This window comes from Perognathus longimembris, chromosome 2 (genome assembly GCF_023159225.1).
Source record: "Perognathus longimembris pacificus isolate PPM17 chromosome 2, ASM2315922v1, whole genome shotgun sequence".
Taxonomy (NCBI): Eukaryota; Metazoa; Chordata; class Mammalia; order Rodentia; family Heteromyidae; genus Perognathus; species Perognathus longimembris.
In genome coordinates, this window is record NC_063162.1 from 108626041 (window position 1) to 108650085 (window position 24045).

Sequence of the window (24045 nt, forward strand, 5' to 3'; positions counted from 1 at the left end):
ATATAGTTCAAGTCCTGTAATGTATTTCTTCTCTACTCTATGATAAACTTAGGAAAGATTAAAAATATTAATACAGCAAATATCACTTTATGTTGATTTTTATGTCTTTTTGAAGTAAACATCAGATTCTCATTCTCTTTCAGTTTTTTTCTCTCAACACCCAAATAATGTATATATATGTATGTATGTATGTATACATACATAAATACATACATATGTATATATGTGTATATATACATATACATATACATATATATGTATATATATGTATATATGTATATATATATTCATCTATATATGTATATATGTCACTGTTTGATTTCTATCTATTTTCCAAGGACATGGTGGCTTCTGATAATCATATGCATTAACCTTGTACCACATAGAATCATTATCTCTAGAACAATTGTCTTCCAATATAAAGATAAAATTAAGAAAGAGCTAAAGGTGTAATTTAAGTGAGAGAGTTCATGAAGGTCTAGAGTTCAAATACCAATACTACAAAAAAATAAAAATTATGAGAATCATAATTTCAGTTGTTAGAAGGCGATACAAACTCAAAAATCCCAGTACTTGTGAAAGAAATAATAGAAAAAGGCGGAGGTAGTGAAAAAACAAAGGAAAATAAAATAGAGTAAAAGAAGTTGCAAATTTAATCAAGGATCATGTAATTTGTGTACAGAAATGTTACAATGAACCCTGAACAATTATACAATAAGAATAGAAAATTTTTGAAAAGAATAATAGAAAACATTCATTTCCAGAAGCTGATCCTATGGTTCACTTAATACTGGAATAAAAATGCCAATATTAGAAAATTTTAGAATTGTATATGCTGTTTCAGTACCACATTTTGTGATTTTTAAAAATATATATATTGTAAAGGTGATATACAGAGGGTTTAAAGTTATTTAAGTCAGGTAGTGAGTACATTTCTTTTTGAATGGTATTATCCCCTCTCATTTTCTCCCAGGTATTTTTCCCTCCCAAACTCCCTCCCCCATAAGTTGTATAGTTCATTTCCAACATAGTGTCTAGTGAGTATCACTGCTCAGTTAGTTTACTATTTGTCACAGTTTCTGTACTTCTCCTTTCCCTCTCCAAATCAGAGAAACTTATATACAAGACAAAGAGTACAGAAATAAAAAAGTGACAAAAGAGAAAAAACAACAACAGAAGAAACAACAACAAAAACCCAAAAACAGTGCAATAAAAAAAACTTGTTTCCATCAGGTATTCCTATTGTTAAAGTTGTGACTTTTTTCTGAATATTTACTTATTTATTGTGATGTACAGAGGAGTTACAGTTTCATACTTAAGGCAGTGGGTACATTTCTTGTACAACTTGTTATCTCCTCCCTAATTTCTCCCCTCCCCCCTGCACCTTCCCCTCTTCCCCCATGAGTTGTTCAGTTGGTTTACACCAAATGGTTTTGGATATATTGCTTTGGGAGTCCTTTGTCTTTTTATCCTTTGTCTTTCGATTTTGATATTCCCTTTCCCTTCCCTAGTTCTAATACCAGTACATACAGTATCTAGTATATTCAGATGAGATACACTGATAGTGCTAGTACAACCACAGGAAGGAGATACAAGAGGATCATCAACAAGAACAAAAAAAGCTACGGTTTCACATGGCATGTTGAAAGTAATTACAATGGTGATATAACACTTTCCATAACATGGACTTAGCATCATCTTAGGTGTTCATAAGGACATAGCTATTTGGTTCTTGTGATCCTCTGCTGTGACTAGCCTAAACCTGTACTCATTATTCCCTATGAGGGAAACCATAGAGTCCATGTTTCTTTGGGTCTGGCTCACTTCACTTAGTATAATTTTTCCAAGCCCTTCCGTTTCCAAAGACTACAAAGAAGAACACACTAAAACCACCAGCACAACAATGTTTATCACAGCACATTGCTAAAATATGGAACCAACGCAGATGCCCCTCAGTAGACCAATGGATCAGGAAAATGTGGTACATACACACAATGGAATTTTATGCCTCTATCAGAAAGAATAAAGTTGTGACTTTTATATTAAGAGTATTAAGCTGTCCTAAGAACTCTCTGATTTGCTCCATTTTGTATTATTAATACTGGAAAATCACATTGTAGCCAAAATCAATACCAATGATTTTTCAAAGAACAAGACAATCATATATATATATATTCTAATAACCTAAATGAAAACATTACAGTATACAAAAAGTGTCTTTATGTACTAAAAGAATTATACATTACTGTCAAAGCACAGGAATACAGAAAGAGAAATAAATCGGTATATGTACTACTTACAGTAATCTATCACCAAAGAGAATTATGCACACAGCAAAATAGACAAGCCCATGCTACAGTGAGCCACAGTGCTACTCATGGTTCTCTGGTGGTTAATTGGAGATAACAATATCACTCACTTTCCTGCCTGGGCTGGACTTGAACTGCTATCCTCAGATCTCAGCTTCCTGAGTAGCTAGGATTACAGGCCTGAGCCACGGATGTCCAGTTTATAGTTCTATTTTTCACAAGTGGTCTTTGAAATACTCCTGGCAAAGGCATGGTGGACAGGCATTCGTTTTTTTATTCCCAGGTTCCTGCCAATATCTCAATTATTTGGCTTTCACCTTACTGATGAGCAATCAGAAAATGTAAATTTCTTATGCTTCCAGAAAAGAAAATAGAATTTGAGGAGCACAAATATTGCGACCTGCCATTACTTCAATGGAAATCAACATGTCTGAAGAACGTTGATGTGACAGTGTTTTTTCTTTTAGTAAACAATAGGAGAAATACGGTTTTATTCTGTTTTATCCTTAATATGTCTTAGTCTTCTGCTTCATTTTTTTATTTCTCTAAAATTCTCATACTTAGGGCATAATGCACTTTTTTCTACTCAAAGTTCCTCTACATAATATAAATATATATATATATATATATATATATATATATATATATATATATATATATATATATCTTGTTTCCGTAATCAAGGAAATCCGATGGTTACTTTAATAGATATGATATTCATTAGGGAATAAATAACATTCTAACAGCAAGGGCTAAACACCATAGAAAAGTAACAAAAATTATTTTTACAATATAAGTTAGAGAGATGAAAGACAAAATATATAGAGGTAAGAAACTCTGGGATATTTTCTATGCAAAGCACATTATCTCCTAAACGATACCGGGGGTCTTCTTTTGCTTCCCTCAGCTTGCATTCTTTTTAATGTTTTTTTTTCTTAAAATATGATTGCACACATTTTATAAATAAAATCTGTAGTAGGTTAGTGCTATATGCTGTATTTTAAAATTCCTTAAACAATGCCATATTCAGTGCATGAATGAAATTGATTTATAGTTTCAGTTTCATATTAACATAAACAATTCAAGGAACATTATACTGTTTTAAAAATATCCCAGTTTGGTGACTTCCACGCTCTAACTCTTACTTGTAAGCATAAGGAGCAAGAAAATTTTGGACATGTTTATCAGTCACAGTTAAGTGGTTTCTAGCTTTTGTTTCGATGAGAAAATGATGAAAATGCAATCTTAGTAAAGTATGTAGATTCAATAGAACCACAATTTCCTTCAGCTTTTCTGTAGGTATAGAAATAGAGACAATTTGCATAGCACTTACTATAGGCTATATATTGCTTTACAAATACTCCCTTTTTAAAATCTTACTTTGTATTTCAGTAGTAAAGACTCTATTATCAGTTTATACTTAAAAGTAAGAATATCTCAATATGCTTCATAACACCACATATACACAGTAGGTATCTCACATTTGAATCTGCATAGTCTGGTTGAATTGCCTCTCCTCAATGCACCATGCAATCAATGATTATAAGGTAAAGTTAGTTGATAGTGGCTCACATGTTCAATTCTATCTAATCCAGAGACTGAAAACTGAGATCCAGATTTCGAAGCCAGCCTAGGCAGAAAAGTCTGTGAGAATCACACTCAGACAGACACGGACATGGACACAGACACAGACACACACACACACACACACACACACACACACACACACACACACAGCAAAAGGCTGGAAGTTATGTGGTTGAACTATAGCACTAACCTTGAGCAAAAGTGCAAGAGCAGGAGGCCCAGAGTTCAAGTCTCATTCCTGGCACAAAAATAAAACAAATTTTCCAATGCCATTGACACCAAATTTGTGTATATATAACTAATGGCTCTTGTGGTTAATAGACAGCAGGTTGAAAATAAATGTATCTACTATCCATTTATTTGGCATAAAACCATTTCTCAAAATGGAAAGAGGAAAACATTTAAACTTTGGTAATTCCTTCATACTTCAGAGGGCCATTTCTGCAATTTTCAACACTTCTCTACTAGAAAGCCAAGCAACTGAATTTTCCTTTCCAAATAGATGGCTCCCTTAAAACCCAATGAGGATATCACATGCCTTTTAAAACTGGTTTGATAGAACTTCACAAAGACATGCAAGAAAGTACAAATTCTAATTTTAAGTCTATTACAACTTTAGGTATAAAGAAAATAACATATTTATGGGTAACAGAAATGAAGTAAGCATCTGGCCAAAGCAGGCAGAACCAGAGTACCAAAGTTTGGAAATAAAGGGCATGTGTTTGGGAACAATTTCTTCAAAAAGAATCATAGTAGAGACAGTGATGATTTAGAAACTATCCTCTAAGGAAATTTATCATGCTCTTTGCAGGAGACAAAGCAGCCTTCAATTTTGTATGCAAATTCTTGTCAGCAAGTATAGGGTAGTGGAACAGGCAATATATGATCAAGCTATAAAGTTGGTTTTGTTTTGGTTTTAGTTTTCACTTTGTTTTGACTTGCTTGGCTTTTTTTCCTTGACTAGATAAAAACTAATTTATTTTCAGTTCTTTCTTTCTTTCTTTTTTTTAAACTTCAGGATTCCTATGTACGTCATTTCCCCAAATGGGCTCTTCTTTTTTCCAACCAATTTAGGAAATAATTGATCACCACCCTATTATCTTATACTTTGGGGTCCTAGCCATACTTTTTTTTTTGCCAGTCCTGGGGCTTGAACTCAGGGCCTGAGCACTGTCTCTGGCTTCTTTTTTGCTCAAGGCTGGCACTCTAACTCTTGAGCCACAATGCCACTTCTAGCTTTTTCTGTACATGTGGTGCTGAGGAATTGAACCCAGAGCTTCATACATGCTAGACAAGTACTCTACCACTAGGCCACATTCCCAGCCCCTAGCTGTACTTTTATATTCCATAATCCATTGAACTGCTTTGAAGTTGTAGAGAACCTGACAGTCTAAGATCAAGTTATAGCAACATTCGGTTCCCAGTGTGGGTCTGCTAGCTTGCAGAGTCATTTGCCCTCTGTCCCTTTGCCTAGGAAGGAATAAATTATCTAGTGTCTCATCAGTCCAAACCAGAAGCCCCTCTTTATGGCTTTATCTTACTCTATTTACTGGACAACATAGATAACAATGTCCTCCATGCACATCATACTAGAAGAGAATGCTTCAACAGACAAATTTGGGGGGGATATAATCATATATATATATATATATATATATATTACATATTGTTATATAGTAAAGAACCTTTATTTCATAAATAATTTTTGTTCGTTTGTTATTTTTATAGTAGTGGGGTTAGGAACTCAGATCCTTATGCTTGCTAGTTAAGTATTCTACCATTGTGCCATATACACCCAGTCATTTTTCCTTTAGTCATTTTATAGGCAAGGACTTGAGTTTAAATCTTAGTCCAGCCTTGGACCATGATCCTCTTATCTGTGTCTCTCACATAGCTGGAAATATAGACATGTGCCACATGTCCAGTTTGTTTGTAGAGACATCTCACTAACTTTTTGCTTGTTCTGACTATGTACTGTGATTCTCCCAACCTCTGCCTACTAAATATCTGGAATGACAGGTGTGTAGCACCATGTCCATTCCTGTTATTCTCTTATGCTTACAGGTGAAATTTAGATTCATTCATTTAGTATCACTAGTATTACTATTCTATGTTTGTCCTCATATGTTAGTTTTCAATTTACAAATACGTCTAGTATATTTAAAAACTGTATTATACTGGAATCTTTCTGAATAAAAATGATATATTCTACTCAGAATTTGGCTTGTAGTATTTTTAAAGAAAAGACATTTAAATCTAGTATCACTAACCAAAGCTAAGCCCACCCATATCATGGTGGAAAATGTATAGACTTTGCTTTCTCTCTATAAATCAAATATTTGTTCCTGATTAAGTCCTTCTAGTCCCATAAAACAAGAGAAAGGCAATGCTTTTATGAATGATGAATAAAATATTTTTTATTATCCTGTCTACTGGAACATAGGGACTTGCACACACAATGAACTGACTATCAAATGTCTACAGAAGTACAAAAACAAAGCATTCAATTCTGTAGCTGGAATGTAGCTGTAAATGGGGAGAATGATTAGAAGCTTGAACGAGGAAAGAAGTTTCCTTCATTTATGACATCCTTTAGTCATGGTTGAAACCATTTGAGTCACTTCATTATATTTCTCTTCACAAAGACTTTTGGCCAGGTTTATTGTGTTTTCCAGACATAATGAGCCTACAGTGGGGATTCTTACACTGAGTCATGTACCATTATTACTAGAGTTCACCAAGAACACATATGAAAGTGTTCACCATCCTGGGATGTGCACAGACTCTAAGCAATGTCTGTGGGTTTAAATCTCTTTTATTGGAAGTCATTGCCTTTTCTATCAGAACCAGCATTGGAATTCTTACAACTCTCAAGTAGAAGAAAGACTTAAGAATCATAACATAAAGGAAGTTTGGTCATGGGTTGGGAATATGGCCTAGAAAGTGCTTGCCTCACATACATGATTCCTCAGCACCACATATATAGAAAAAAAGCCAGAAGTGGTGCTGTGGCTCAAGTGTTAGCCTTGAGCAAAAAGAAGCCAGGGATAATGCTCAGGCCCTAGTTCAAGCCCAAGGACTGGCAAAAAAAAAAAAAGCAAAACAAAGGAAGTTTGGTCATATTTGTAAAGTAGAATTCCACTTTTTGTTCCTTCTCATCAATGAAAGTAATGTACAGAATTGCATTGATGTAAGTCTTAAAGAAGACAAGTCAAACATGTTCTTTCACTAAATTTTTTTTTAATATTTAGGAATTCTTGCTTCTGTACTTCATGCTGGTGAAAAGACTAAGATCTTTCTTCTGGGAAAACCAGACAGAAATCAAACCAACAGAGAAATAACAGAAGTAAAGCTCTAGATCTCTAGAGAATATGTTTGTTCATTTATGAAAATACATTTAACCACAAAAAATCCTTCAGAGAACTTAAATATACCCAGGAATATTAGGCACTCTTCATCTAAATTCAGATTAGCAAAACAATCAAATTAACTCAGGAGTCACCTAGATTAACTTACATATAATGACATTTTTACCATTATTGCTACAGTTAATGTATTTGTGGCCAAAAATGTTTCCCTCAATTTGTATTCAAACTTCTCAAGAATATGCTTCCTGCAAGGAGACAAGTGGTAGAAAGACAAGAGGGAGTGACCTGGTGTGAAGTGAGAATATAATCGAAGTACATTATGTTTGTGTATAAACATGCCACAGTGAGACCCATTACTATATATAACTAGCACATAAAAGAATGTGCATGAAAATAACTAACACGACACAAATAGTGACTTATTCTTACCAGAACATGGATGGTCACCTGAGCCATAACACTTCTCTGTCTAAGAGGATCGGGGAGAGCATCATTGTCCAAGTCTGTAATTCTCACAACTATTTTGTGCAGTGACTCAGCTTCCCTGTCTAGTGAAGACAGTAGTCTTATCATACCTACACAAGAATAATGGGAGACTTGTTATTTCAGGATTATCTAGTATCTCCAATGTATACCGAATTACAGCCTATATAAATGAAATGATCATTGCAATAACATGTAGAAATTAATTAATACAAATCAATTTTTGCTTTATGTTCTTCTAGCTACCATGAAACTCAGAAACAAAATAATGGCAGAAGATTATTTATATATTGAGTCCTTTATTATTTATTCATAGGTATGTGGAGAGACTATATTTGAATAAATTGTTCTGAAGGTGAGTATATAAAAAATCACAGCTTCGGGACAAGGAACAAGGTTTAGTGGTAGAGTGCTTGATTAGCATTCATGAAGCCCTAGGATTGATTCCTCAGTAACCTATAAACAGAAAAAGTAGGAAGTGGCACTGTGGCTCCAGTGGTAGAATGGTAGTCTTGAGCAAAAGAAGCTCAGGGACAGTGCCTAAGCCTTGAGTTCAAACCTCAGGACTAGCAAAAAAAATAAAAATATATATTAAAAAAAAAAGATGACAGCTTCAGTGATTTTGTAACTAAAAATTTATGATTCCAGTTTAAAAAGCAAGGTGAACACTATTGAGTTCAAAAGGCTTTTGAAAAGTGTTACAATGTCACAGCTTCTTAATAAAATAAGGTTAAATTTGGAATAGGATCATTTTTACTAGTATTACTAATTTATATCAGTGTAATTACAATACCTGTATAGGGTTCAATGTAAAATCTGGGAGATAGTCCCAAATTGCCTCCAATGATGGTATACTTTATATTGTTAAATGGCCAGTCTGAATCTTTAAAAGTAAGTTTTCCAACTAATGTGTCCACTGGGCTGTTTTCAAATATACTGAAGGTGAATGCTGATGTTGCTCCAATTGGATTCACTTCATTTATACGATTCACTCTTACAATGATTTTAATAAGTGCTATGGGAATAAAGCATACATGAAACTGTAACAAGTTTAATTATATTTCCTTGTAAACAATGCTTATTTTGCCTTTTAATGTTCTATCTCAAATTACATTTTTAAATGTAAATGTATGGATCACATAAATGCAGTTATATTGATATATTTTATTACTAAATTACCAGCTTTTTGAATTATGGAGCATTTGAAAGTGAATTTAAGATACAATACATCCACCAAATCAATTTCCTATTAGAATATGATTATAAGTAAATGCTACTATTCTGAATTTTGAGATGTAAGTTTCAAGGGCCAAAATAATGTTCAAATGTTGGAAGATGATTAAAATACTCCAACCTAACAATATAATAACAATGAAGAAAATATACTTTACTATGAATATCTGAAATGTATAATATTTTCTGTAATGCAGATTAAGTTGATCACTTGATAAATCCCTTAAATACAAAAATTGTAAGAAACCTTTGATATTGGATTTAGTAATAACCAAGTGCTATATTTGAACTTCAATATCTAATCTATTTACATACTCACATAGATTTTTCATTGTAGCTACATGTTTATTTAGGCTTTTCTAATTTTTAATGGAACTCACTAAGCAATTTATAATGATAATAGCAATTTATATAATTTGTCATAACTGATTATTAGAATATGTGAAGAATTTTAAATATGATAAACTGCTAAGAATTAAGTTTTCCAAGTACTGAGTATTTATTTTCCTGTTCTGGGTGTGAACTCACAGGGCCTGGGTACTGTCCCTGACCTTCTTTTGCTCAAGGCTAGCACTCTACCACTTGAGTCACAGTGCCACCTCTGGCTTTTTCTGTTTATGTGGCACTGAAGAATCAAACTCAGGGCTTCATGCATGCTAGGCAAGCACGACTAAGCCACATTCCTAAACCAGTACTGAGTACTTTTATGGTATGTAAACTATTTTAATATTTCAACTTGTTAATTTCTTACTTGAAAGTACAGGGCTTCCTTCATCAGATACCCTTACAAACAATGTATATTTGAAGTGCATTCCTGCAAAAATTGGCTTATCATAATCCAGGTGTACAGGACCAACCTGTAAATGAAAAAATAAATGCATCATTGGTTTGTTGTGTTTTGATGAAACAGTGGTTTTACCATTAATGTGAGCCTCAAACTAAGGTATGTGACAAGTAACAAGGGAAAGTTGATACTCTATGACAATGCACACACCAAGAAAGCAATGCAACCTACAACTGACAGTCACACATGCAATATTAGCTTTTCAAGTAATCTAATAAAATTATTAAAAGCAAAAGAAGTTAATTTTAATAAATTTAATATAGTAAAGTTGTCTAATGTATCCACTCTAACTTTATTATACAACTAAATTTATTATAAGTACATATCTGGCACTTCATAATTATCATATTATATTGTGAAGTATCACAACTGAATATTATTTCATGGATGTACCTGCACAGTGCTTCATTTGATATAGAGCTTCCTATTCCATAAAATTTCTTTTTTTTTTTTTTTTTTTTGCCAGTCCTGGGCCTTGGACTCAGGGCCTGAGCACTGTCCCTGGCTTCTTCCCGCTCAAGGCTAGCACTCTGCCACTTGAGCCACAGCGCCGCTTCTGGCCGTTTTCTGTATATGTGGTGCTGGGGAATCGAACCTAGGGCCTCGTGTATCCGAGGAAGGCACTTTTGCTTCTAGGCCATATCCCCAGCCCCCATAAAATTTCTTTATAAATCCAGATGCTTCTTACTATGCTCAATTTACAACTTATCATATTTACAAGTTGACAACTGGTAAGTTTAACATTGCCATTGTTATATGCATTCAGTACACATATTGTTCGGATGTTGAATTTTTACCTTGTCCTACACTGGTGATAGACAATATGTACTCTCCAGTGATGCTAGACAGAGATCAAGAACAATACTTCCTACTCAGCCCAAGAATGAGGAGAGGGCCACTTCTCTACAGTGAATTGTGCTGCTAAATATGAAACTCCCTACGCTAATTGTGTTAAATGTATTTCAATTTCCAATTATTTCCCATTTACAATGAGTATCATCTGGATATAATCTCATAAATTGAGGAGTATCTTTAGTTACTATATTACATGTTTAAAATAAAGGGATCTAGAGAATTCATTTGTATTTTATCAGAATGGTTTAGATATGTGTTAGTATTAACAAGAATCATTTCTCAAAAGTAAGCTTTGTTCCTGTTCAGGCACCAAAAAAAAATAAAAAGTAAACTTTGCATCCAAGGTTCAAAATAATGTGAAAACAAGTATTTGAGATTAACTCTGTAAAAGTGGTGAGGACTTCCCATAATTTTCCTCATTTACTTTGGTCCCCTGTGAAGTGTGGAGGACCAGGATCATGTGTTAAAGATCTTAAAAAAAATATTAGACATAAAGAGGAATCTAAAAATTGTCTCTCCACAGTTCAGGCACAACCACACAATCTTGAGGATGGCATAGCCTCAACTATATCTGAGACCATCTAAGGCCCTAGAGGAAAGAATGGTGGTACTTCTAGTTTTTCTGAGATCTTCTATATACATCAGTCACATTAAATTGCTTTCCTTAACAGTCAGTATTTAGTAGGTAGGGAAGTCAAATGTAGCAACTAGGTAATTAGCTGGTTCAGAAAAGTACAGATAAATAATATTATCTACTTAAAGTAAAGAATTGTAGAAACTGGAAATATAAATTTAGTCAAGTGGGAAAAATAAATTCTTCATGAAGGTACCATAAACTAGGTATTTTCTAAAGTACTTGTCAGTCCTAATGTACTATAGTATTAATTTTAAGTAAACAACATGAGATAAAGAACATTGAAAACATTAAGCAAGACATCAGTGAGGCAATAAATACTCCTGCCTCTTGTTATCCTATTTAAATTATAATGTGAAAAGTAGAAACAAACTCAGCATTAGAAGAAAAACCTGCAAATGCTATAAGATTATAGCCAAACACATATACAAAAGTTTCCATGTCAGATACAATGGTAACGCTCACAATAGAAATAAAACTATTAGAAATGGTATTGCCAACTGGTGAAAAAAATCACATTCTTCTCTCCAGATTAATTCCTTTATAGACATTTGTGTGTGTGTCCTGGAGCTTGATCTGAGGGCCTGGGCACTCTCTCTGAGGTATTTTTGCTTAAGTCTAGCTCCCTACCTGTTGAGACATGGCTATTGCTCCATCTTTTCTGTGGTTAAATGGAGATAATAGTCTCACAGACTTTCTGGATCAGGCTGCTTTAGAACTTTGATCCATAGATTTGAGCCTCCTGAGTTTAGAGCCATGAGCCACTAGCACATTTTTAAATATAAATTACTATTTATTAAAATATCCAGGGGCTGGGGATATGGCCTAGTGGCAAAAGAGGTTGCCTCGTATACATGAGGCCCTGGGTTCGATTCCCCAGCACCACATATACAGAAAACGGCCAGAAGTGGCGCTGTGGCTCAAGTGGCAGAGTGCTTGCCTTGAGCAAAAGGAAGCCAGGGACAGTGCTCAGGCCCTGAGTCCAAGGCCCAGTACTGGCCAAAAAAAAAAAAAAAAATATCCATAGGAGGGGCTGGGGATATGGCCTAGTGGCAAGAGTGCTTGCCTCATATACATGAGGCCCTGGGTTCAATTCCTCAGCACCACATATATAGAAAACGGCCAGAAGTGGCGCTGTGGCTCAAGTGGCAGAGTGCTAGCCTTGAGCAAAAAGAAGCCAGGGACAGTGCTCAGGCCCTGAGTCCAAGCCCCAGGACTGGCCAAAACAACAACAACAACAAAAAATCCATAGGAAAATTTAGAATATTTTCTAGAATATTTGAGCACATCATACAAATCAATAAGGACAATAGAAATCAAAATGGGTAAATGCATTTTTTATCTTTTTCATACAAAAGGTATTTAAATGCTTCCTGTTTTTTCACACAGCCAGTGATCATGTGAAAAGATATGAACTCTTATTGCCCAACAGGAAAAAGTGCATTCATCTGTGTTTTCATTCAAGTTATGAACACAAAGGGATTGAAATAGAATAATAATTGCTTTCAGCTGATGAACACTATTCATCCAGTTTGGGAAACAACGACATTATTTCTCATGTAGCTGGACATTTATGTACATGAAATGGAAGCTCTGTTCTTAAGAAATGCCTTACAAGAAAATACCGAGACAAGCACACAAGAATTATTTGTTGTTGTAACTTCACAACTGATAATCAAAAATTAGGAAGAACTGAAGATCTTTCCAATAAGACAATGCTTAGGTACAATCATCCAATGGAACACTGCAAATTCAGATAGGGAGATAAACTGTATAGGGTGAAGACTTTAGGATCATGACATAAATATCAAGTTATAACAGACTAAATAAATTGTACCATATATACATATATATGTACCTAATATATGTACCATATATATATATATTTTTTTTTGGCTAGTCCTTGGCCTTGAACTCAGGGCTTGAGCACAGTCCCTGGCTTCCTTTTGTGCAAGGATAGCAGTCTGCCACTTGAGCCACAGCTTCACTTCTGGCCATTTTCTATATATGTGGTGCTGAGGAATCAAACCCAGGGCTTCATGTATGCGAGGCAAGCACTCTTGCCACTAGGTCATATTCCCAGCCCTGTACCATAATTTTTAAATTGAGAGACTAAGAAACTTCAATAACATTTTCTAATAACATAAATAGAAGATTAGCCACTAAAACTCCCCTAGGCAATGACAAAAATAATTGAAAATATCAATCGCTCAAGAGGAGCAGCAGAAAGAGGAGACTGGCAACAACACAGTTGTTAGTAATCTTCCAGTTCCGAAGTAGGGTTACTGGTTCAGTGTTTCATTTTATTACTGAACTTCATAATTTGTAAATGTGCTAATAAAACTAACTTGAAAGTATGTAGCATTACATTCTTAATAACAATGAGCTTGCTCATAAATACATTGGGACATTTTTCCATATCAATACCCATTAAAGAGAATTAACCTAATACATGACATGATTAGCAATATTAAGGAAAATAAATCTTCACTGTTATTTTTTGTTAGGTATTTTGAAATGAAATCACTTAGTGTACTTAAATGGTAATTCAAGATTAAACATTAGAATTACGAGAATATTTTTGGTACCTAGTAAATGTTTCTGCTTAACTCATTAAAAAAAAAACATGTAAGTTAATATGTACTAGTCAGTTAGAGCTTTAGTCATTGGTTTACTGTAAAAATTTGGTGTATTTTATAAAAATCTAGATTTTGATTGACTGTTAAAACTTTTTTCACTCAGTATACAATACAGATGCAACTTTATGGTCAAATAATAACTAGTTGATTTTGTTCTAGGAATTTCATGTCTGAATTATGGTCTTTAGGAGTTAAAAACTGAAACATTGTTGGAAAGCCAAATTTTACACATGTAAAATTTTACACACACACACAAATATGTATATGTAGCTATTTTCTGGTGTTAGATAAAATAAAAACACATCCAATGTAGTTGTAATACTTATATTATTGACTGTCTATGGGTTCTGTGTGCTTTCTTCCTTCCTTTTATTTTAATTAGAAATTTTTGAATAAAGAATACAAAAAATTTTTAAAATGCTATGATTTTTGCATTTTCTATTGGAGGATATTTTGGTATTTTATTGTTTATCTTACCAAGATACAAAATTATAAAGATCTGTTTTAATATTTTACTGGTACTAACAATACTTTCCACAGGCATAGAACAAGGAAAATGTGACGTTGATATATTGGCAGTAATGTGTTACTAAACCCTGTGATGACTTACAGAATTATTAGTTAGATTAATTTTGTTCATTTATTGCTCATTAAACCAGGCAGCAATGAACACATAGCTCACCAGCACTAAGGATGTGCCAGCTGCTTGTTTAAAATATTTTTTTCCTTTCACTGTGTAATTAATTGGGGAGATCCGAAGTGGTTGATTTGTACCTCAATGACTGAAACTGAAGCTGCTGTGAGAAACCAAGGAGAAGCACCTGGTCCAGATCTGGGGACTCATCCAGGTGCCTTCCTTAAGAAATGTCAGCACAGTTCACTAAGAGTGCATAAAAGCATGTGGGCAATGAGGACATAGAAAAGTCAGGATGGATGTCGAGCAGTATGAGCAGTAAGAAGCTTCGGACTTACTTGAAGGCAGAGCTGAAAGTTATCCTAGTACTTTGAGGTTGGGAAAGGGATTTTCTCCCATCACAGAATGAAAGACAGAAATTAGTAGGCATGTAAGAGAGTTGTATGAAATGCATCTTGGGTAAAAGTTCAATTCAGTGGATTCAATACAAAAACAAGATGAAAAGAAGCATTTATTACTTAGTGTTCTAACCAATGTTGGGTTTTCATCAGTTAATTGGTCAAATGAACAATTTCTTGCTGTGTTAACCACCATGCCTGATACAATTCTTTTCTGTTACTTTGAAAATCATATAGAAGTAGCACCATAGACTTGTCTTACATTTTATTGAGCTTTACATATAAATTTATTGTGTTTTAATATAAAAATGGAATTGGTAAATAGTTCCTCAAGTAGTAAAAATAGTTGAACTAGGGCACAATCCAGAATATATTTATTTATATATGTATGAAATTAAATTGCTATTTAATACACTTATTGAAAGTAGAGCAAAACATTCCAAATGAAGAAAACAAAATTTTCCAGTCCTGGGGCTTGAACTCAGGGCCTGATCACTGTCCCTGGCTTTGTTTTGCTCAAGGCTAGCACTCTGCTAACTTGAGCAACAGCACCCACTTCTGACTTTTTCTGTGTATGAGTTACTGAGGAATCGAACCTAGGGCTTCCTGTATACAAGGCAGCCACTCTTGCCAACTAGGCCATATTCCCAGCCCGAGGACAAAATTTTTATCATCTCTTCTAGAAAATTTATAATATTACTAGTTCAGTTTTCAAGATCAAAATTGCATTCCAACATTTTCATCCCACCAAAAGATATGTTGTTGGCAATTTCAGGTTCATTTGAAAATCCAGGAACAAATTCTGCCATCAGCTATTTGAACTACTGTAGTTCATTAAGAATTTTGTAAGACTAAGAATAAAAAAAAATTGTCTATCTGAGGTTAATCAGAGGGCCACCGTAAGAAAGCAACTTTAAATGACTTACTTTCAGCTCATTGTTTATAAGAGTAAATGTTTCATTTGAAAAACTGTCTGCCATCAGCTGATAAGTTATATTGTTATTGGGGAAAGTTCCATCCTGATCTGTGCAAGTAAGAGAGACTAGAATAGTTTCAACTGGGATGTTTTCAGGAAGTTCAAATCTGTAATGAGGAATGAGAAAAATATGAGAAACATGTGGTAGAACATGTTAATCTAGATTTACTCAGATGATAATACTGAATCTGAAAGATGACTGAGAATGTGTTTGCCTTTTAAGTAACTACTTTTCCAACAAGAAAAATGCATTGTTTGTAAACAACTGTATGAGAAAATGGTTTGCCGTCATTGCTGAAGGGAAGCAACAAATTTAGGAAGACATGTGTGTTATTGAACAAAACGATAATTTGCAGCTCAGATTCATTGTATTGTCTTTATAGATCTTAAATCCCTGTGTGACCTCCTGGAATTAATTGACCGCTGCTTTTCCTTTATGCATATACTATACCATTGTCTCTAGTTTTAAAATATGGTAGTTGAGAAGCTACAGATTATTAAATTTACTTGGGTGGTGATTCTTGCCAATATTCAGATTTTCCTCTGTGTATGTCAGCTCTCTACACTTCCAGCAGTTGTTTTATGTAGATGTACTGGTGAACGAATGGAAATGGGAAGGCTAGTTTTACGTGAGGTGATTACAATTTAGAATATCTTTCACATTCTCTCTGTTTTTCCATCCTCTCTCTCTCTTTCTCTCTCTTTCATTTTTCTGTTTGTTTTAAAAGTAAAAAATGGAATAAATCACTCCCAGGTCAGAACACAAAGGAGTGTAATGCAGTACAGCCAACAAATTTACCTTGTGCTTCTCATCAGAGACAAAGTAATGCTTCATAGTTTAAAAAATGGTTATTTTCATTTTTTATCATTACTTAAGGGATAACTAATTTTGACATGTACAAAAAACTATAATTGTGGCTTTGGAAGGGTATTGGTAATTTACTAATTGAACATACTTTTGAAATAAAATTATGAACTAAAAGGTGGGTTGTCTAGTTTGATAACCTGAGGAATGTTCTACAAAGAAAAAAATTCTGATACTTAATCTTCAATAATCATTTCTAGACTACTATCAAGAAGAAAGTAAAGGCACTCTTCTACAAGTGTGGCTGCTGAATATTCCTTTGTTATTTCACTCTTTCGACTGTTAGCAGAACAATGGAAAAAGGTTTGCAAATATTGCTCTCTTATATTTTCTGTGCTTGTCCTGGGGCTTAAACTCAGGGCATGGGCACTGTGTCTGAGCTTTTTGCTCAAGGCTAGCATTGTACAACTTGAGCCACAGCTCCACTTCTGGCATTTTGGTGGTTAATTGAAGATAAGTTTCATGCACTCTCCTGCCCAAACTGGCCTCAAACCATGATCCTCAGATCTCAGTCTCTTGAGTAGTGATCTAGTCAATCTGGGTGCTGTTTTTCTATAATAATTTATTTTACTTCACACAAAATAAAAAAGTATATGCACTGATCAATATATACATATCTTATGTAATCTTTATATTAGGTTATAAGCACATCTATCTCCCCAAACACTTATAATTTCTTGAAGATAAAACCTTTCAAATTGTTATTTTTTCATTTTATAACAATATATAGTACATTGCCATTGTCTATAGTTACCCTCCTATGAAGTAGCACAGTAGAACTTCTTGCTTCTTTCTAAATATATCTTAGTACCTGTGCCCAAACTTTCCCATCTATTCCCTTTCCTACTCCCCCAGCCTCTGCTAGCCACCATTAAATTCTTTATTTTTATGATGTCATAACATTGGCTATTCTCTTTATTTATTAATGAGTGTGTGCTGATTTGGGGGCTTGAGCTGCAGGCCTCAAGTTCTCACTTGTCATTTTTTGCTCATAGCTATTATTTTTTAACCACATAAGCCATGTGTCAATTTCTGGCTTTTTTGCTAGTTGATTGAAGGTAAGAGTCTCATAGATTTATCTTCATGGGCTGGTTTCAGACCTTTACCTCCAGATCAAGGATTTTCAAATTCTTAAATCTAGCTTCCTGAGTAGCTAGAATAATAGGTTTGAGCCACCTGTGCCAAGCTCTTAACATTGATTCTTGTGTTACAACAAAGGCCTTATTTTTATATGTGGATTTTTGTACTATTTTTATCATTATAAAGTGATGAAATACATATCTTTATTATTGTTCATAAAGTGTTGTTTTAAGTGAGAGGTAAATTATTCAAGGGAAGACTAAATTGATTGTTTATTATAAAACATCATTTCTCCTATCAAAAGGAAAGCAGGAATCTCCGTTCTTCCATCTACAGGATGATTTAAATTCTACTGCATTTTGTTGGCATTAGTCTCATTTAAATGAGGCTTCAGTGTTAGAACGACATATGTCTATGTTTTTCTATAAAATAAGTCCATTCATACAGGGAGAAAAGAGTAAATGAAGCTGTGTGTTGTCTGAAAATAGAGTAAAGAAAGAATAACAAGTTCTGCTTCAGTCTCACGAAGGTTTGCTGTTTATTCATTCATTTCCTTCCCCTTTCTATTAAAAAATCTGAAAAAACAAACAACTGCCACTATAACTTACGTGTAGATACTCTGTGAGCACTTAGGTGCGTTGTCATTCACATCTTGTAGAATCACTGTGAATGAACCAGTGGTTGAATGTGTTCTTTCATTGTCACATACTCTAACATACAATACCCAAGACTTTGGAATTGTTGCATCTTCATAGTCCAGAGGATAGGCAACTGTGACCTCTCCTGAGTCTATAAGGCAAACAGATGAAAATTTATTCAGCATTCATGAGATGACCAAGCTATATACTAAACAATGACAAAGATAAAACAGTATTAGAGGAAACAGGAAGGGCAGTTACTAACCAGAAAGCTCACAAGTTAGTTGGGATTGTTGGACAAATAAGGAACAGGTGTTGGTAAGTGAAAAAGAGAGAAACCTGCTATTCTGTGCAATTAGTAAATATGTGATGTTAGGTCATTAGGTTGGATATGGAATGAACAGTGAGATTAAATGCTGAGATAGAATGCAGGAGATCAATGGGTTGGAATTGGAGATAGCAAAATCAATGAGAGTAGTCATAGCATGCAGAGAAAACAATAAAAAGCAAAGCATAATATCTTAATTGAGATTTGCTTCCTAAATACGTGTTCAGAACATGTAAACTTTATGTGTAATATATTCTGTTAATAAGCAATATTTTTATATAATAGTTAAATCTATAAACTAAACTTGTTACCTTATAAATTTATGAAACACCTGCTGGAGATACATGTTTGCACTTTCATTATCACTCTCTTATGTATAGACTACTCTTCTACTGAGTTCAAATACATTTTTTTTCCCCTGTCTTGGGACATGAACTCAAGGCCTAGATGCTGACTCTGAGTCTCCTTGTGCTCAAGGTTACCACTCTATATCATTGAGTCACAGCACCACTTCTGAGTTTTTCTCAGTAGTTTATTGGAGATAAAAGCCTCACAGACTTTCTTTCCTGGGCTGGCTTTGAACTGCAACCCTCAACCTCCTGAGTAGCTGGGATTACAATCATGAGCCGGGGCATCTTGCTTCAAATACTTATTTTAAAAATTAACATATAACAATTTATAGAATATACTTCAGATTTAGCAATCCTACATTAATTTTTCCTGACATCTCATTTTCCTTTTTAAAAATTTGTAGTTCCAAGTGTTTGATTACAGGACTGTTTTCTTAAATGATACTTCTGCGTGTTGGTTGTATTGTGTTGTTTTTGTTTTTTTTCCAGAAACTTTTAAAGTAGGATTTCCAATATTTTCTCTGCCCTCACTTGATTTTTTTTAACTTCTGTTTCTGTTTAGTTGATGAATTTTTAGTAATTACAAACTTAAGAAAGGACATATTTCGTGAACAATTAGAGTGTCCGTTGCTGACCTAATGTCTCCACATTGTTTGGTACACAAATGTGCATTTCCCCAAAGAGGATTCTCTAAGAGAGCCATCAAAAGTCAACATCAAGAAGTTAACATCAGTATTCTAATTTTGATAGTGTAAGTCATGTTTCACTGGTTGTCTCAACATTTTCATTGTAAAAGGCCCAGCTCAAACCACACATTGTCATGTCTTGTTAGTATGAAAAATTTCTTTAATTTTCCCTTGAGTTTTATAACCTTGTCTTCATGTAGGAATAAAATCTAGTTCTATTGGAGAATTTCCCTCAAGTGTATTTGCCTGATGCCTAGACTGCTATCTGGTTTCAGATGTTAAATATCATGAAAATTATATGATGGTCTTACTACATGCTATCAGTCTGTCTCATTACTGCTGATGTCTACTTTAATAATTTGACTGAGCAGTTGTCTACCATTTTCCTCACTCACAAGTTACTGTTTTACCCCTTTTAACTGATAAATTTTTTAACACATTATTCAGTGAAGTTTAATTTCTAATGCTTTTATTATTATTATTATTATTAATTTTTTTTTGGCCAGTCCTGGGGCTTGGATTCAGGGCCTGAGTACTGTCCCTGGCTTCTTTTTATTCAAGGCTGGCACTCTGCCACTTGAGCCACAACGCCACTTCTGGCCATTTTCTGTATATGTGGTGCTGGGGAATTGAACCCAGGGCCTCATGTATATGAGGCAAGCACTGTTGCCACTAGGCCATATCCCCAGCCCTTAACTGATAATTTTTGAAGAGGTTGAAACTATGCTAACATTCTATAGATCATAAAACTCAGTTTACTTAATTATGCGTACATAAGTATTGCATAAATTGTAGACTCAAGGTGTCCCATTTAGTATGATGGGCAATAATATTTATGTATTTTGATATACAGAATTGGTATACATACCTTTATGAATTACATTGCAATTACAAACATGTGCAATATGTAATATCCAAATCAGAGTAACAAAACTTACATCTTATAAACATTTATGAAGTTTGGTATGGGAACAGGTATGCAGTTATATCAATAAGAACATGTGTAAGTACATAGGCATATGTATAAAAGACATATTGAAGTTTTTCAGTTTGGTGTGATTTCTTCAATTTTAATTTCTCCCTACACTTTTCATTCTGGTTTTCTCATTTTCTAGGTTCATAATCCACCTCTCCAGCTGAGGAAGTCAGCTTTCATGACCCTTAGTAGTGTTATTTTATCAAGCCCCTATGTGTGACTCTCCTACCTGCTTCCCTGCCTTTCTCTCCCCTTCCCCATGAGGACCCTTCTCCCTCTTGCTGTACCATGAATCCCCTCTACAATCTACCTTCTTGCCACTCTTAAACTGACTCTTTGCATGGTGTTCTTATGCTTCATCTGATGGGTCATGCATGTTTATTTAATCTATTCTTTTTCATATGTGAGAAGTATACCCCTTTAAAATGATAACTTGATTTTTCATTTTCACTCTGTTCTTGCTTTATACCTAAATGAAGAGACATTGTCATGTAACTTCTGGTCATGTGAAACACTTGTAACTACGAACATATTAATCAAACAGCCTAAATTCAAGTATAGACAAACTACAGAAAGTTTGGGTGACATGAAACTCCCCTCTTAATTGGAATATGTGGCAGACTCTGGTTCAAGCAAGCAAAAGAAAAAAGGCAAATATAAACCAAAAAAGTCTATTCTAAAGTTTTATGTTACAAAAGAACTAGTACAATAAAATCCCCAAGGGATTATGATTTATGCAGAGTTCTCACGAGACTATAAGATATAGAATTCAATTTATGTTAGTGAGTATTTTGGGTTTTCACGAGAAAATTTATTTTTTGGGGAGGTAGAGGGGAAGACAAAAAAACTTACATAATAAAATCCAAGGAAGCACAGAACACACAATTGGATCGGAGCTCTCTTTGAGTCTCCTGGAGCAGACAGAAACTGAGAGGCATTTCCATAACTTTAACAAGGAAAGAATGATTACATTTATACTTCATTATAATCTGCTTAACATATTGCTAAATAATTTAAAGATTATTTCATACTGATAGAATGATAAGCAGGCATACTTGAACAAATACAAAATATTTTGTTTTATTTTCCAAACTTATTAACCACAAAAATTATACCTTGATTTATTGAAAATTCTTTCCGTGTACCAATGAATTCGTAGTATAGCGAGTCCCCTACGTCTCTATCAGCTGCTGTCAATTTGATGAGCTTTGTTCCAACAGGGAGATTTTCATAAATATTTATAGGTGCATCTGGTATGTGTCTGTGTGACCAAGAAGTTTTATTATCATTCAACGTAAACAAATGTCTCTTTTCATCTGTCACAGAGAAAAATACTTAAAAACACTTCAAATTTTCTAAGATACCTATATTTCAACAGTATAAAGATTTTAGACTTAAGTTACATATATACACATATGTATATATACATATTAGAGATTGTTTAACTTAAAATGGAAACAATAGTAATACATTGAGATTTATTCTAGTATGAAATTCTAGCATGTAAATGTTTACATTTTTTCATTGCTTACGTAATAACAGGAATCTCATCATTAACATTCTGGATATTTATAGTGATGATACCAGTGCAGGACTCCAGAGAAAGTGGCTCCCTGTTTTTCACAGCAATGACTAACTGGAATTGCTTTAAAGAGAAAGACAGAGTGGAGATGGAGAGAAGGGAGAGAAAGAGAGAGAGTTACTTTCATCTTGAGTGCTCATAATATGCAATTCAAGTTTTCATAATAATTCTCTAAAAATAATATTGAAACACCATGAGCCTGTTGAAGAGAATTTCTTGTATTTTCACAAATTTCTTCAATAACCTCTGTATTTTAGATTATATACTTTTTGTTTTGTTTTTATTTTTTTCTTTGCTGTCCAAGTGAAGTATAGAGGGGTTACAGTTTCATATGTAAGGCAGTGAGTACATTTCTTGTTCAACTTGTATTTTAGGTATGATATCAGGTTTAAATGTTTTGAAATAGCATAAGAGAGTGACTTAAGCTCTATTAACTAGAACTTAAGTTCTATTAATTAATTAAGTTCTATTAATTTGCATTTAATCCAATAATATTATTTCGTACTGAGTCTGCCAGTTTAGTTATACATGAAATGTCTCAGAAAAAAGTTAAACATCAAGATAACACGTCAGAGAAAAGCAAACTATATTATCATCTGAATCAATGGAGATAAGTTTATAAAAGTCAAAATCAAATTCTTAATAAAAAATGTTTAATAAAACATAACCTACTAAAATTTAAAGTAAAGTAATATTCTTCTTTGGAACATCTGAGCAATATTTTTTCAAACCCATGACAACATAAGGATTGCTTCTAATATTCATCACTGTTAATAAACATTGCTTAGAAAATCCTCATCATTAAAAAAAAAGTTACAATATAAATAAAAAGCTGTAAGGGACCTGGAGTCATAGCTCAAGTGATAGTGTCTGACAAGTAAATAGGAAATGCTGAGTTCAATGCCTAGTACTGCCAACAAACAAACAACAACAAACTTTCTGGGTGCATGTGACTCACACTGCTAATCCTAATTACTCAGGAGGTGAAGACCTAAAGAACAAGGACTTGAAGCCACTCAGGGTAGAAAAGTCCATAAGACTCCATCTCTAATTAATTAGCCAAAAGACAGACTTGTGGCGTGATTCAAGTGTTAGAGTGCTAGCTGAGTAAGCATGAGGTACTGAGTTCACACCCTGGTATGGCCACAAACGAAATCACTAAATCATCAAGTATACCATGCCAAGTGAATGAAATAGTTGAAAAAATCTAGGGAAACAATTGATAGTTGAAGTGATAAGAAAAATGACATTATTTTCTAGTTTTCAAACACATATTTTAGAAAAAATGTAGTTTTTTCAAGGAATATATGAAAAAGATCAATGAAGAAAAATTAACCTGGAAAATTGAGACTATAAAAAAGAGACAAATGAAAACATTGAAAGTGGATGGGATTGCCCACAATGGAAAGTGTGACCCAGGGACCACTGAAATTTAAGGAGAAACCTGAAATAAGAGAAATTTGAAAAGAATAGAAAAAAGTCATAGAGGTAGGAAATGGTGTGAAAAGATATCATCATTAAAGTTAAGAACAATTTCATATCATTGAGCAAGGACTTATGTCTGTAATTCTAATTACTGG

General features: G+C 33.9%; 1 protein-coding gene across 1 annotated transcript in view; it reads right to left on the minus strand.

Moving 5' to 3' along the window:
- Window positions 1–24045, minus strand: part of LOC125345342 (cadherin-related family member 3-like) — an 84806-nt gene that overhangs the window by 23282 nt on the left and 37479 nt on the right. The window contains exons 10-16 of the mRNA XM_048337563.1: window positions 22416–22528; window positions 21999–22144; window positions 18514–18694; window positions 15911–16067; window positions 9732–9837; window positions 8541–8762; window positions 7694–7839 (exon numbers count right to left, since the gene is read on the minus strand). Coding sequence (XP_048193520.1) covers window positions 7694–7839; window positions 8541–8762; window positions 9732–9837; window positions 15911–16067; window positions 18514–18694; window positions 21999–22144; window positions 22416–22528 — 1071 coding nt within the window. The remainder of the gene's footprint in view (window positions 1–7693; window positions 7840–8540; window positions 8763–9731; window positions 9838–15910; window positions 16068–18513; window positions 18695–21998; window positions 22145–22415; window positions 22529–24045) is intronic.